The following is a 12,797-nucleotide window of genomic DNA, read 5'->3' as shown; positions in this document are numbered from 1 at the left end:
GGTTATAGGATAGAGGAGAGAAGCTGAGCTCTGTGATATATAGGGTTATAGGATAGAGGAGAGAAGCTGAGCTCTGTGATATATAGGGTTATAGGATAGAGGAGAGAAGCTGAGCTCTGTGATATATAGGGTTATAGGATAGAGGAGAGAAGCTGAGCTCTGTGATATATAGGGTTATAGGATAGAGGAGAGAAGCTGAGCTCTGTGATATATAGGGTTATAGGATAGAGGAGAGAAGCTGAGCTCTGTGATATATAGGGTTATAGGATAGAGGAGAGAAGCTGAGCTCTGTGATATATAGGATTATATGATAGAGGAGAGAAGCTGAGCTCTGTGATATATAGGGTTATATTATAGAGAAGAGAGAAGCTGAGCTCTGTGATATATAGGGTTATAAGATAGGGGAGAGAAGCTGAGCTGTGATATATAGGGGTATAGGATAGGGGAGAGAAGCTGAGCTCTGATATATAGGGTTATATGATAGAGGAGAGAAGCTGAGCTCTGTGATATATAGGGTTATATTATAGAGAAGAGAAGCTGAGCTCTGTGATATATAGGGTTATAAGATAGGGGAGAGAAGCTGAGCTCTGTGATATATAGGGTTATAGGATAGGGGAGAGAAGCTGAGCTGTGATATATAGGGTTATATGATATAGGAGAGAAGCTGAGCTCTGTGATATATAGGGTTATAGGATGGAGAGAAGCTGAGCTGTGTGATATATAGGGGTATAGGATAGAGGAGAGAAGCTGAGCTGTGTGATATATAGGGTTATAGGATAAGGGAGAGAAGCTGAGCTCTGCGATATATAGGGTTATAGGATAGAGGAGAGAAGCTGAGCTCTGTGATATATAGGGTTATAGGATAGGGGAGAGAAGCTGAGCTGTGATATATAGGGTTATATGATATAGGAGAGAAGCTGAGCTCTGTGATATATAGGGTTATAGGATGGAGAGAAGCTGAGCTGTGTGATATATAGGGGTATAGGATAGAGGAGAGAAGCTGAGCTGTGTGATATATAGGGTTATAGGATAAGGGAGAGAAGCTGAGCTCTGCGATATATAGAGTTACTAGCTGCTACACGACGAAAGATCAGATCTCATCCTGTGACTCCGTCACTAATGTAAATGAATAGAGCGCAGCAACTGCGACGTCTAGTCAGAAAATGATTGAGCTGTGGAGGATTTTTTTTTTTTGTGACGAAGTCACCGCCAAAGCGTCCTCAGGGTCACAATATGCACATTCGCTTACATTTATGAAGGGGTTACAGGGCGGTGTATGCATACCTCCCAACTTTTGAAGAACTGAAAGAGGGATATTTAGCTCCACCCACTTTTATGTTGACTCCACCCATTCTCATTCATTTTCCATGTGCCCGCACACAGTATAATCCTCCTACAGTCACCCGGAAATTATATGTCCCCCTCTATCTCTCCCCCAGATTCATGTCCCCCCATCTCTGCCCCCAGTGTCATGTCCCCCCATCTCTGCCCCCAGATTCATGTCCTCTCCTTCATCTGCCCCCAGTTTCATGTCCCCCATCTCTGCCCCCAGAATCATGTCCCCCCCATCTCTGCCCCAGTGTCATGCCGTCCTCTCCTTCATCTGCCCCCAGATTCATGCCCCCCATCTCTGCCCCCAGATTCATGTCCCCCATCTCTGCCCCCAGATTCATGTCCCCCCATCTCTGCCCCCAGATTCATGTCCCCACATCTCTGTCCCCAGTGTCATGCCGTCCCCTCCTTCATCTGCCCCCAGTTTCATGTTCCACCTCAATGTCTACACACAAAAACACTTAAACTCACCTTTTCCTCGCTCCCCGCCTCTCTCTCCGCAGTCTCGCTAACACAGTTGTAGGTGCGATGTAACGTCATCAAATCGAGCCTACACAGCCACTAGCCGGAGTGCAGCGGCAAAGCAAGGAGCTGAGCTGTGACAGCTCCTTGCTTTAGTCACGTATGTATTCAACTCAGATCTGCGTCCTCTAGACGCAGATCTGAGTGTAAATCGGGACATACCTCCCTCCAACTGGGACCGCGGGACACGTCACCGAAATTGTGAATGTCCCGTGGAAATCGGGATGGTTGGGAGGTATGCGTATCACACAACATAAGTTGCAGCCAAAGTCGCCATATAGCCATAGCCTAAGTCTCCACTAACCAGCGGAATTTGCATTCTGCGCGTGAACACTTCCGCGAGGCTGCAGTGCATCGCCATTCTGCTCCGGATTAGGCCCGAAGAATGGGCCTAATCCAGAGGGAATCTCGCGCCGCAGTAGCCATAACTGAGTCAGGCGCGGAATCTGCAGCAAAATAGGGCTAGTCGCTTCTTTTTTACGCTACTAGCTAGTGGAAAAAAGAAGCGAGCGGCTCCCATTCAACTCAATGTGGATTCCGTGTCAAAATCCGGTCAGAGCCAAGGTCACTGCGTCTAGCTGTGCATGGCCTGTTTCCGTAACCGCCATAGACTTGAATGGAGAAAACCGTCCACATTTACAGTTGTCATTTCTTCTCTGGGGGTCTTAGGACCTCTATTATCCCAATTGTTGTCGTTCCAAAGGTGTTTTTTGAAGAAGTGTAGAATTCTAGAAAGAATACGGGATTTTGCCTGAAAATAGTAAAATAAAAAAAACTTGACCTATTGCTATCCTAAAGAGCTTACAATCACTTTCTGGCCACTCCAGAAGCAGAAACCTTGGGACTCTCTTTTGTTTTGTCACTTGACAGCTAATGTTGCCCTTCTCTAAGATGGCGGACTCAATCAGGGTCACGTGACCGCCCAGCGTCCACTGCTGATACCCTAAGCGGAGACAGGCGCTTCTCTAGCCGTGTGCCAGTCTCCAAAATGGCGTCAGGAGAGTCGGAGGGGCGGGGCGCAGGGCACGTATTGTTTTTGGGAGCTCTCACGCCGCCTAATCACAGGCTTTCTGGAAGTTTCTGAACGGGAGCGGGGCCGGAGGTGCGGAGCTGGGACACACAGAGCCCCGGGAGGCTGCGGACAAGCGCCGGCCTGCAGACATGTTCGGTTGCCTGGTGGCGGGGAGGCTGGTGAGTCACGTGACCCGCATGGCGGCTGTGTGCTGGGACAATGTAACCTGACAGTGGCAGGAGCTGCTGAGAGTAGTAGTGCACCCGGCTAAATGCAAGGCGCCACAGCTACCAGAGGCAGGGGGGCGCATAGTTATGTCTCCTCTACTGCAATAATACTGGTGACCTATAGGTCATGGTAATACGCTGTGTAATGGAAGTGATAGCCATGGCTGGGGAGGGGGCTTTTCAAAATAACATAGGAGAGTGGGGGCATTTATTTAGCTGGGAGGGGGCTGTCAGTCAAAATAATGGTGCATATGGGGGTGCAAAGGTAGTCCTAGTGGGTGACGGGGGTCTCTCCGCTGCATAAATTCCAAGACTTCTGGGTCGTGCCATAGAAGTTCAGCCTGCAATGAATCTTGTGACGTTTGCCCATCTTTACTTGGGCCCATCGGATCAGCTCCTTGAAGTGACCTGATGATGTCGTCACATGGTACAGCGGCGACTCCTTTAAGAGAATGGGTAACCCCTCCTATGTAACCTGATGGGCAATGCCCCCTTTTTCCAAGGGGTTCTCCAGAGAGGATTTCCATGCTTGTCCCCTGGGTTCTTTTGCAGCGAACCACTGGTTTTTGCGTGACGTGATTGGAATAAGCCCCTGGCACTGGTCACTCTGCCTCCTGTCACCTGTACTATGGGGGCCATCTCTACTTGTTAACCCAGGGGGCGGCAGGTGGTTGTGCAGATCACGCGATCCAGGGTTGGAACTAGTTTGCAAACCTGTGGCTTGTCCTGGGGAAAGTAAGTATATTCTAATAAGCCTTCCCTGGAGAATAATGTAATGTACACATGAGATGCCTTAGGCTTTAGGACGGCTACTCCCCTCATTGTCCTCATTAACATGCATGCTTGCCTGGTTATCTGGCCTTGCATATATATCCCTGATGGACAGAGTATCAGTATTGGGGGTATGGGTATTGGGCATGCCGAATTTAAACATGCTCAATCCCTTTTCTCCTGGCTGTTGAGGGTGGGTTAGGACAATACCGTGCACGTTAAAGGGCTCGTCCAGGAATTGGAACAACTCGTGTGACCCTAAATAAATCATGTCTGTCCTTGTTCACTGTCGGTGTCCGTTCAGGCTCGTGCCAGGCCGGTGCCCCAGTGGTCGCTGATGAGGAATCGGTGAGTGATGCTACTAAATTGGTCAAGTGGGGTGCAACGAGGTCCTGGCATGAACTTGAATGGACACCAGTGACAGACCATGAAGCATCAGGGCAAGGTAAGTTGGCGGCAGGAACTGAGGGGAGCTGCAGGTAAGTAAAATGCCGATTTATTTTAACCCTTCCCTTGCTGCCTTCATTGCAAATTATGATCGGGGATATCCCGACTAACTCCCTCTCATGACTCCGCCCCCTCCCCACCAATAATCAGGATTTCTGATCACTTTTATTTTTTGGGCCAAATTTCTGACTTAGCGCCATCTACTGACCAGTCCGGGGAGTTCTCCTTTAAGTGTTTCTTCTTGTCTCCATAGGTGCAGACAGATGCCCAGCAGATAGCAGAGGATAAGTTTGTCTTTAACCTACCTGACTACGACAGCATCAACCATGTGGTGGTGTTCATGCTGGGGACAATCCCCTTCCCCGAGAGGATGGGGGGCTCGGTGTATATCTCGTACCCTGATCACAGCGGTGTGCCCGTCTGGCAGCTCCTCGGATTCATCACCAATGAGAAACCCAGTGCCATATTTAAGATCTCCGGCTTGAAATCTGGTAAGTATCCACAGGTCTCATCGATCATAGTTGGTCCTGTGCACGCACAAAAAAATATGTCCTCTGTAACCCTTTTGCTGCTGGGTCAGTTTTTAGAATTTTGACAAATTTCATTGAAACCTGAATTCTAAGATAAAAAAATTGTGAAGACGCCACCGGGCGCTTTATCATCTAAGGCACCTTTGTGGAATTTTGCATCAAACTATAATGTTTCGTAAATGGCGCATGTTTATGGTGACGTTTAACCCAAACCGAACCGGAGATACCCAACAGATCCTAAAAATAAAATTTGAAGACGTGCATGCGCAGAGATCATACGTGTCTCTGATGTCTGCACGCACGTATCACAACTGAGGAGACCAAACCATCTCCAACCACAAAGAAATGTCCTGGACAGGATGGACACAAAAGGGTTATAACATGAGGAAAGGTTTCCGGCTTCTCCTCCTCCCCTCCAAAATGGGCACTGTGAGGTGTAAAGGGGTCAAGGTAAGTGATCTGTAAGTGAGGGGGGGGGGGGGTCGGTTCTTGTATCTTTCCTGTGGATCACTATGGCTGTAAAGAGTAACAGTCTCAGATTGGTAAAGGGATGATTATATGAAGAAAGTCTCCTAAATAAAATAAGAGCCCCTGTTTAACCCTTTCTCAACACCGACCATACTATTAAGGCAGATGTTGGATCTTTAAACATGGCAGCCACCATAGCCGTCGGGTCTCCGCTGGATAATATAGTAGAGACCCAGCAAAAATTCCCACGATTCTGCACTGATCACAGACATTAACCCTACTGCCACTTAGGTATCTACTTGCTGGTGCCACTATGATTGCAACCCCCCACCCCCAGAACGAGATCTAAGGGTGCTGATCCATTACTATGACAGACGGTAGCCTATTGAAGGCTCCCAGACTTGTCATCAGTATAATTCTATTTCAGGCTTTTTAAAAAGAACTCAATGGATTTTACACTATACTTCAATTCATTAGCATTGCAGTGTATTGTATTAGTGATTAAGCTCTCTGGGATTCAAGACCCCTTAGAGCAGTGGCCCCCACACAGTATTATATGATTCATAGTGGCCCCCACACAGTACTATATGCTCCACAGTATAAGAGATGGAACCATTGTACGGTATAATCCTGCTAAAATTAAACTGTAATTTTTGGTTCTTGCAGGAGAAGGGACGCAGCACCCATTTGGAGCAATGAGTTTACCGCAGACGCCTTCGGTAGCGCAGATTGGTATCTCGGTCGAGCTGTTGGAGCAGTTGGCGCAGCAGACTCCAGTGGCCAACGCGGCCGTGTCAACGGTGGACTCGTACACCCAGGTCAGTAGAGGACATTTGTGAGCACTAGTGTGAATGGGAAGTGTTGTCTTGTAATACACGATAAAGGGCTACCACATAGACGCCGCCGTTGTCCTTTGTGTAATTGGCTAGGACCGTATATCAGTTTTGCCCTGATGTCCTACCTAATGATTGGGCATCACCAATCAGATTGGTGGGGGGTCTCGCATCAAGGACCCCTAATGATCAGCTCTTTAAAAAGACATCAGCGTTCAGATAGGTGCAGCGGCGGCTTCACTGAATACAAAGCACAGAGCCACACATTGTCTAGTGGTTGTGCTTGGTATTGCAGCTCAGCCTAGTCACTTGCATGGTGCTGTGCTGTAAACGGGCCATGTAAACAATGAACTATTGAGAGTTATGGTTGTTGGATGTCTAGTGGGTTAATATTGGTGACTTATTCTTAGGATAGGTAATTAATATTCTATTCAAGGGCAACCTATATTGTGCTTGCTCTGGAGTTACCATGGTAGCATCAGCTAATTAACTTTTTTCATATACTACTTTGTGTTCCTCCACTACCAAGAACACAGTCACCTAAAGCTTGTCTGAGTTTCTTCAGGTTAGTTTGAGAGTGTTACCATGGCCACCCCAGAGCAAGCGTGATATTTACATTGCTGCAAATGTTGTGTCAGATTCACATCTATACTGGTTTCTAAAATCGAACAAAAAATATCCAATGATGTGACTTTGATTATAGCCAATGGATTCCCTCGGTCTAAACTCGCATCGCCTCTCAGTTGTTGAGTCCCCCAATGGAAACAGAGAGGTGGTGGACTGCTAAAGCAACGGTTACACATGGAGCCCGCCAGACCCAATGACTGTAATGGGGGCCATCCACTATCCTTCATTATAAAAAAAAAAAAAAAAAAAAACGGTGGAGGAAAAAGTACTCCATGCAGGACTTTAATCACCGAACATAACCTTACATTTCTAAGGGTGGGTTCACACCTGCGCCCGGTCTACGCTTTTAGGTTTCCGTCTTCTGCCGAGAGAAACCGGACAGGAGACGGAAACAGGCAGTCAGTTTTCAAACCCATTTACTTGAATGGGTTTGCAAAGTGTGCGCCCATGAGCGTGTTCTGCTTCTCCGCGGCGAGACCGTTTTTTTTTTTTAACCGGACACAAAGTCCTGCATGTCTGACTTTGTCTCCGGTAAAAAAAAAAAAAAAACAAAACAAAAAAAAAAAACGGTCTCGCCGCGGAGAAGCAGAACACGCTCATGGGCGCACACTTTGCAAACCCATTCAAGTAAATGGGTTTGAAAACTGACTGCCTGTTTCCGTCTCCTGTCCGGCTTTCTCTCAGCAGAAGACGGAAACCCGAAAGCGGAGACCAGACGCAGGTGTGAACCCGTCCTAAAACAGATCAAGTCTGCCAAAATATAACTCTCCTCCCCTCCCCCTCAGTGTCATTCATGTGTCCTATTTGGCCATGTGGACAGGCTATTCTTCATGTTGTAACATCTTTAATGACTCGCAAGGACGTGGTGACTTCAACCTTTACCTAGAGCGCCCTCTAAAGACTAAAAATATTATTTTGCAAAACTTACAAAACTGTATATGTGCATAATGGACAACTAAGGGTTCGTTCACATCTGCGCCCGGTCTCCGTTCTGCAGGTTTCCGTTTCCTGCACAGAACTGAGCAGGAGACGGAAAGCTGCAGGACTCTTTCAAACCCATTCATTTTTAAATCGGACACAGAGTCGGACATGCAGTACTCTGTGTCTGGTTTAAAAAAAAAAAAAGGTTTTGCAGCGGAGAGCATAAAACGCTCCTCGGCGCACACGGCCGGACCCGGTCTGACATCTTTCCGTCTTCTGCATGCAGAAGCTCAGAATGGACTCCGGGCGCTAGTGTGAACCCAGAGTCAGGCCGTACCGAAGGCTTTATGTGGACGTAACCAGCTATGCTATGATCCCTGACCACTTTTAGTACGACCATCTTTCTCCTTTCTAATCAATCGTTTGTTTTTTTTCTTTTTTGTACAGTTCACCCAGAAAATGCTGGACAACTTCTTTAACTTTGCTTCGTCGTTTGCTGTGACCCAGGCTCAGATGACCCCGAACCCAACAGAAGTCTTCATACCATCCAATGTTGTTCTCAAATGGTGAGGAGAGGGGCCCGGAAATGTAGGCTATAGGTATTTGGCAGCGACCTCTCCTCCTCTGAGGTGTACCTACACGGGGTTCAGACGTAGTGGTCAATTGTGGGCCCTTGAGCTCATAGGGTCCCAAGGCTCTCCTCTGTCACATAGGAACACCACAGTGCTATAAATGACAAAGCTGGCATTTGTTACTGTCCTTTATATGTGAATATATCTGGTCCTCCATAGTGAGAGTTGTTCTGTAGAAATCCCGGTTTTTGCCGGTATGCAAATGAGTTCTCTCGCAGCACTGGGGGCGTCCCCAATGCTGCCAGAGAACTCTCCAGCGCCGCCTCCATCTTCTTCAGGAACGTCCTCTTCCTGTGTCTTCATCCGGCGCAGGCTTTGAAACTTATAGGCCTTGGACAGAGCCAACTACGCATGACCGTGGCTGCAAGAAAAATGGCCGCTTACACAGTAAGTAAACAGCCATTTTCTTGTGGCCTGTGGGCATGCGCAGTAGGCTCTGCCCAAGGCCTACAAGTTTCAAAGCCTGCGCCGGATGAAGACACAGGAAGAGGACGTTCCTGAAGAAGATGGAGGCGGCGTTGGGGCCCGTCGCCAGTGCTGTGAGAGAACTCTTTTACATACGACAAAAAAACAGGATTCTTACGGAATGGCGGCGCGAAGAAGACAACGAAAGATAGGACAAGAATAGCCTTTAAGGCTATTCCGATGTGGTAGGCAGAAAAAATTGTGTTTTAATGATGGGGAATGTAGATTGTGAGCCCTATATGGGACAGTGACTGTAAATGTCTATAAAGTGCGGGGAAAATAGGACTGGGACGCCCCCTTCTGGTCATCAGTGGTGTTATTTAGCCTTTATAAGGAACCCTTATGCCCTTGTACACACACGACATTCATCTGAGGATTTATTCTCCCTCCTTATTTTTCCTCTTTCAGGTACGAGAACTTTCAGCGGCGTCTAGCACAGAACCCCTTCTTCTGGAAGACGTAAACCAGCGACCTCCGCGACTGGCATTCTGGGCGACATTGCGTGCCTCCTCTTAACACCTTATTTGCTGGACGAAGCCTCCTTCATTCCCTCCAGCGGAGTGTTTTGATACCTTTGGGGGCACAGCGGGGGTATCTGCGCTTACCGCAGATCTTGGATTTTGATGACGGGGATATATCTATCGCTGGTTTGAGCTGTGGCTGAGGCAATGAAAGTGTTAATACCTCGGCGGCCCGGCCCTGTCTTTGTACACACATCTTACTCAATAAGTATCTTACGAAACCTGTTTTAAGGTTCTCGGCGACACAATCGTGCTGTAATTCAACATATTCTTAATTTTTTTTTTTTCTTTAAAACAATATTTTTTGCCAAAAAAACCCAAATTACATTTATAAGTAAATTTAAAGTTGTTTTGGTCAATTATACAACGTTGTTATAATCGTCTTACAAGGCCAAAACTGGCTTAGATGAAAATTGGCCATGTTTCCCGTAACAACCAATCACAGTGCAGCTTTCGTCTTTCCAGAGCAGCTTTTGAAATGAAAGCTGAGCTCTGATTGGTTACTCATGGCAACGAGGCCTGCTCTGGTAAATGAGGCCTAATAGGTGAGATTTCCGGAACAAAATACACCGGTGGTACGGTATGGTGTACACCAAATTTATTATACATTATACATACTTTTTTGGCTACCCAAAACGGTGTAGAAAAAGGGCGTTGCCTAAAAAATGCGGCAATATGAGTCGCCTCATTTAGAGCCCCAGATTAGATGTAAATTGTGTAACATTTCTGGGGTGTCTAATGGCTTGTGAAAAATGTATAATCCCACCTCTGCCATTTTGAAAAAATTTTCACACATTTTTTTCTTTTTTTTTTACTCCTTTTTTTTTTTTTTTTTTTTTTTTTACCGCGCCTTTTACGATACTGATAACTCCCCTTTTTTTTTGTGACAGATTAGATAAGGTACTCGATGAAATTTATTAAAGGTGCTTTCCCCCCCCCCCCCCCCCCCCCCGCGCTCCGATTTTTTTTAATTTTTTTTTTTTTTTTTTTCCAAATTTTTTTGTGAATTTGCAATTGCTGCTTGTTGTGACGTCGAAATTAGGATCGATATTTAAGAAGAATTTTTGCTGGGGTTTATCGTAACACAACGGTGTTCGATGACTCCTCCCCCTTTGTGCTACGTGTAATTTATGCTACCGGTATCTGTAAGAAGCTTCGTTTTGCCCACAACATGGCAGCTGTATATAGTAGTATATTATACTCCGCAGAAGAGGCCAAATCTACTGCGCCATGGTGGAGACTCGTACTACTCCGCCCCAGCACACCCGCAGCTTTATTATATGACTTTTACAGTATAAACGCGCTCTCCATAACGAGAATACACAAAATTTGGTGAAATTACAGTTTGAGCTTTACTATAATTTTATGCGTTAAATAAACTTTTTGTGCCATGAAGTGATGTGGTTGTTGTCGTAAGATCCAAAAGTGGCTACAAAATAAGTTTAGAACAGACCGATCGGCCATGTGCATGGACGTATGTACAGTTACCCTGGTCTTAAAGGGAATGTCTGGGATCATACGATCAAATCCCAGGCAGTAGGGGAGGGCTAAAAAAATTTAAAAAAGCAGATACGTATCCGCATCCTCACCTGCCATTCACTTAGCTTCACAGGCTTATTGAAGTTACGTTCATCAGTCACATGGCCTGATTGTAGCTCAGTCCCATTCAAGGGAATGAGTTGAGCTACATGCACAACCATTACACCTACTGTACAGTGCTGCAATTCATAAGCAGTACCAGTAATGGAAGACCTATCCAGGATCGGGTACTGACAGCAAGTGGACCCATGCAACAAGTTTGACTGAGCCCCCTCCCTTTAACTGCAACACACCTACTCAAATTCCTGAAAAACCTCTTTAAGAATAATGTCCTATCGTCTACACTGTATAGTGTTCCATAGTGGGTTTTTGCCAATTACAAGCAGTGTTACTCACCTCCCCTGGGCTCTGGTGTTAGCCTTCAGGCTTCTTCCGGTGTCAGAGATGTCAAATAAGATTGGATCGCCTGTGTGATTGGGCTCACATGGGTTACGGTGACGCTGACATGACCCAATTGATCGCTGAGGCCCAATCACAGGCTTTAGCGGTCTCTGATGTCATTCATGACATCTCTGAGGCTTGAAGACCAGTGCAGGAGCCCAGGCGAGGTGAGTAGTACTGTTTTATCCCCTACCCTGGGCCTCTTTATTATACCCTGGGGTCTGAAGTGCTGAAATGGTTACACAGAAATTGCAAATTTCTCCAGATGGGGCCTTGGCCTAAAGGGGTTTTCTTGGAAAAAAAAAAAGCAGTGCTGCATACCGACGGTACGCTGAATTCAGCGCCCTGCCAAGTTTCTAGTGGTATGTAATACCGCTAAGTGCCAAAGGACATGAAAGGTCGTCTTTATACAATATATATATATATATATATATATATATATATACCTATATCCCTCTCTATACATACTGTACATTATATAGGAATATTCCAATACCTCCCATTGAAGCTACTAGAGCTTGTGGCTCAGTCAGTATAGTGACTGCCCTACATACTAGCAGGGCCGGTTTTAGGCAAAATCTGGGGCCCTGGGCGAGTTTTGGAGTGGGACCCTAAATTCTAAGATACTGTACCAACGTCACAATTCGGTAACTGAATACACATATCACTTTAAACTATATTTTAATTATAATAAAGAAATTTGTTCTAATACAAAGCAAACATTATTTAATAGAACTTTAAGTTCTGCATCCTAATGGTTGGATTCACATGGATGGGCATTACAAAAAAACCCCAGTGTCTATGCCATGTGGGGACCCCCCAAATGGAATACCGAATGCATTGACAAGCGGTGAGCTTATGAAAGCACACGGAGCCCATAGACTATAATGGGGTCCATGTGCTTTCCACGCATTGTCCACATGAGTCAAGCGGAGAGGAAAGTAGATCATGAAGTACTTTCTGTTCTGCGTGGACAGTGCGTGGAAAACACAGACCCCATTATAGTTTAGGGGGACGTGTGCTTTCATTGCTTACTGCTTGTCAATGTGTTCGGTATTGTTTTCAGGGGGTCCCCATGTGGACTCCCCGAACAGAATACCGAACGCAGATGTGAACCAGGCTTAAGAGGTCTCCTGCACACAAATGGCACAGTGGTTATCACTGACTTGTACATTATAAATGAATTGACAGAGTCAGAACTGCAGACAGCCATAGGATAGATATAGGACACATATAGGATAGATATAGGACACATATAGGGCACATATAGGATAGATATAGGGCACGTATAGGACACATATAGGGCACATATAGGATAGATATAGGACACATATAGGGCACGTATAGGACACATATAGGGCACATATAGGATAGATATAGGGCACGTATAGGGCACGTATAGGATAGATATAGGATCTGCTCCATAATTTGCAGCTCTTCAGTTTGGCAAAAAATTTCCACTAAAAGAACGTTTGTGTCTGGGTCCATTGAAATGTACAGGTCCATACT

The 12,797-nt window shown here is 46.0% G+C and overlaps 2 protein-coding genes across 2 annotated transcripts in view; one reads left to right on the top strand and one right to left on the bottom strand.

The window, feature by feature from the left end:
• Positions 1-12,797, bottom strand: part of SYTL2 (synaptotagmin like 2) — a 328,908-nt gene that overhangs the window by 307,130 nt on the left and 8,981 nt on the right. The gene's annotated exons all lie outside the window — the stretch shown is intronic.
• HIKESHI (heat shock protein nuclear import factor hikeshi) lies at positions 2,915-10,254 on the top strand. Its single transcript, XM_075266172.1, has 5 exons — positions 2,915-3,045; positions 4,565-4,802; positions 5,976-6,127; positions 8,138-8,256; positions 9,196-10,254. Exons 1-5 carry the CDS (start codon positions 3,016-3,018, stop codon positions 9,248-9,250), a joined length of 594 nt encoding a protein of 197 aa, XP_075122273.1. The 5' UTR covers positions 2,915-3,015; the 3' UTR covers positions 9,251-10,254.

This window comes from Leptodactylus fuscus, chromosome 2, assembly GCF_031893055.1.
Source record: "Leptodactylus fuscus isolate aLepFus1 chromosome 2, aLepFus1.hap2, whole genome shotgun sequence".
Lineage (NCBI taxonomy): Eukaryota > Metazoa > Chordata > Amphibia > Anura > Leptodactylidae > Leptodactylus > Leptodactylus fuscus.
This window is presented reverse-complemented; position numbering and strand designations above follow the sequence as displayed.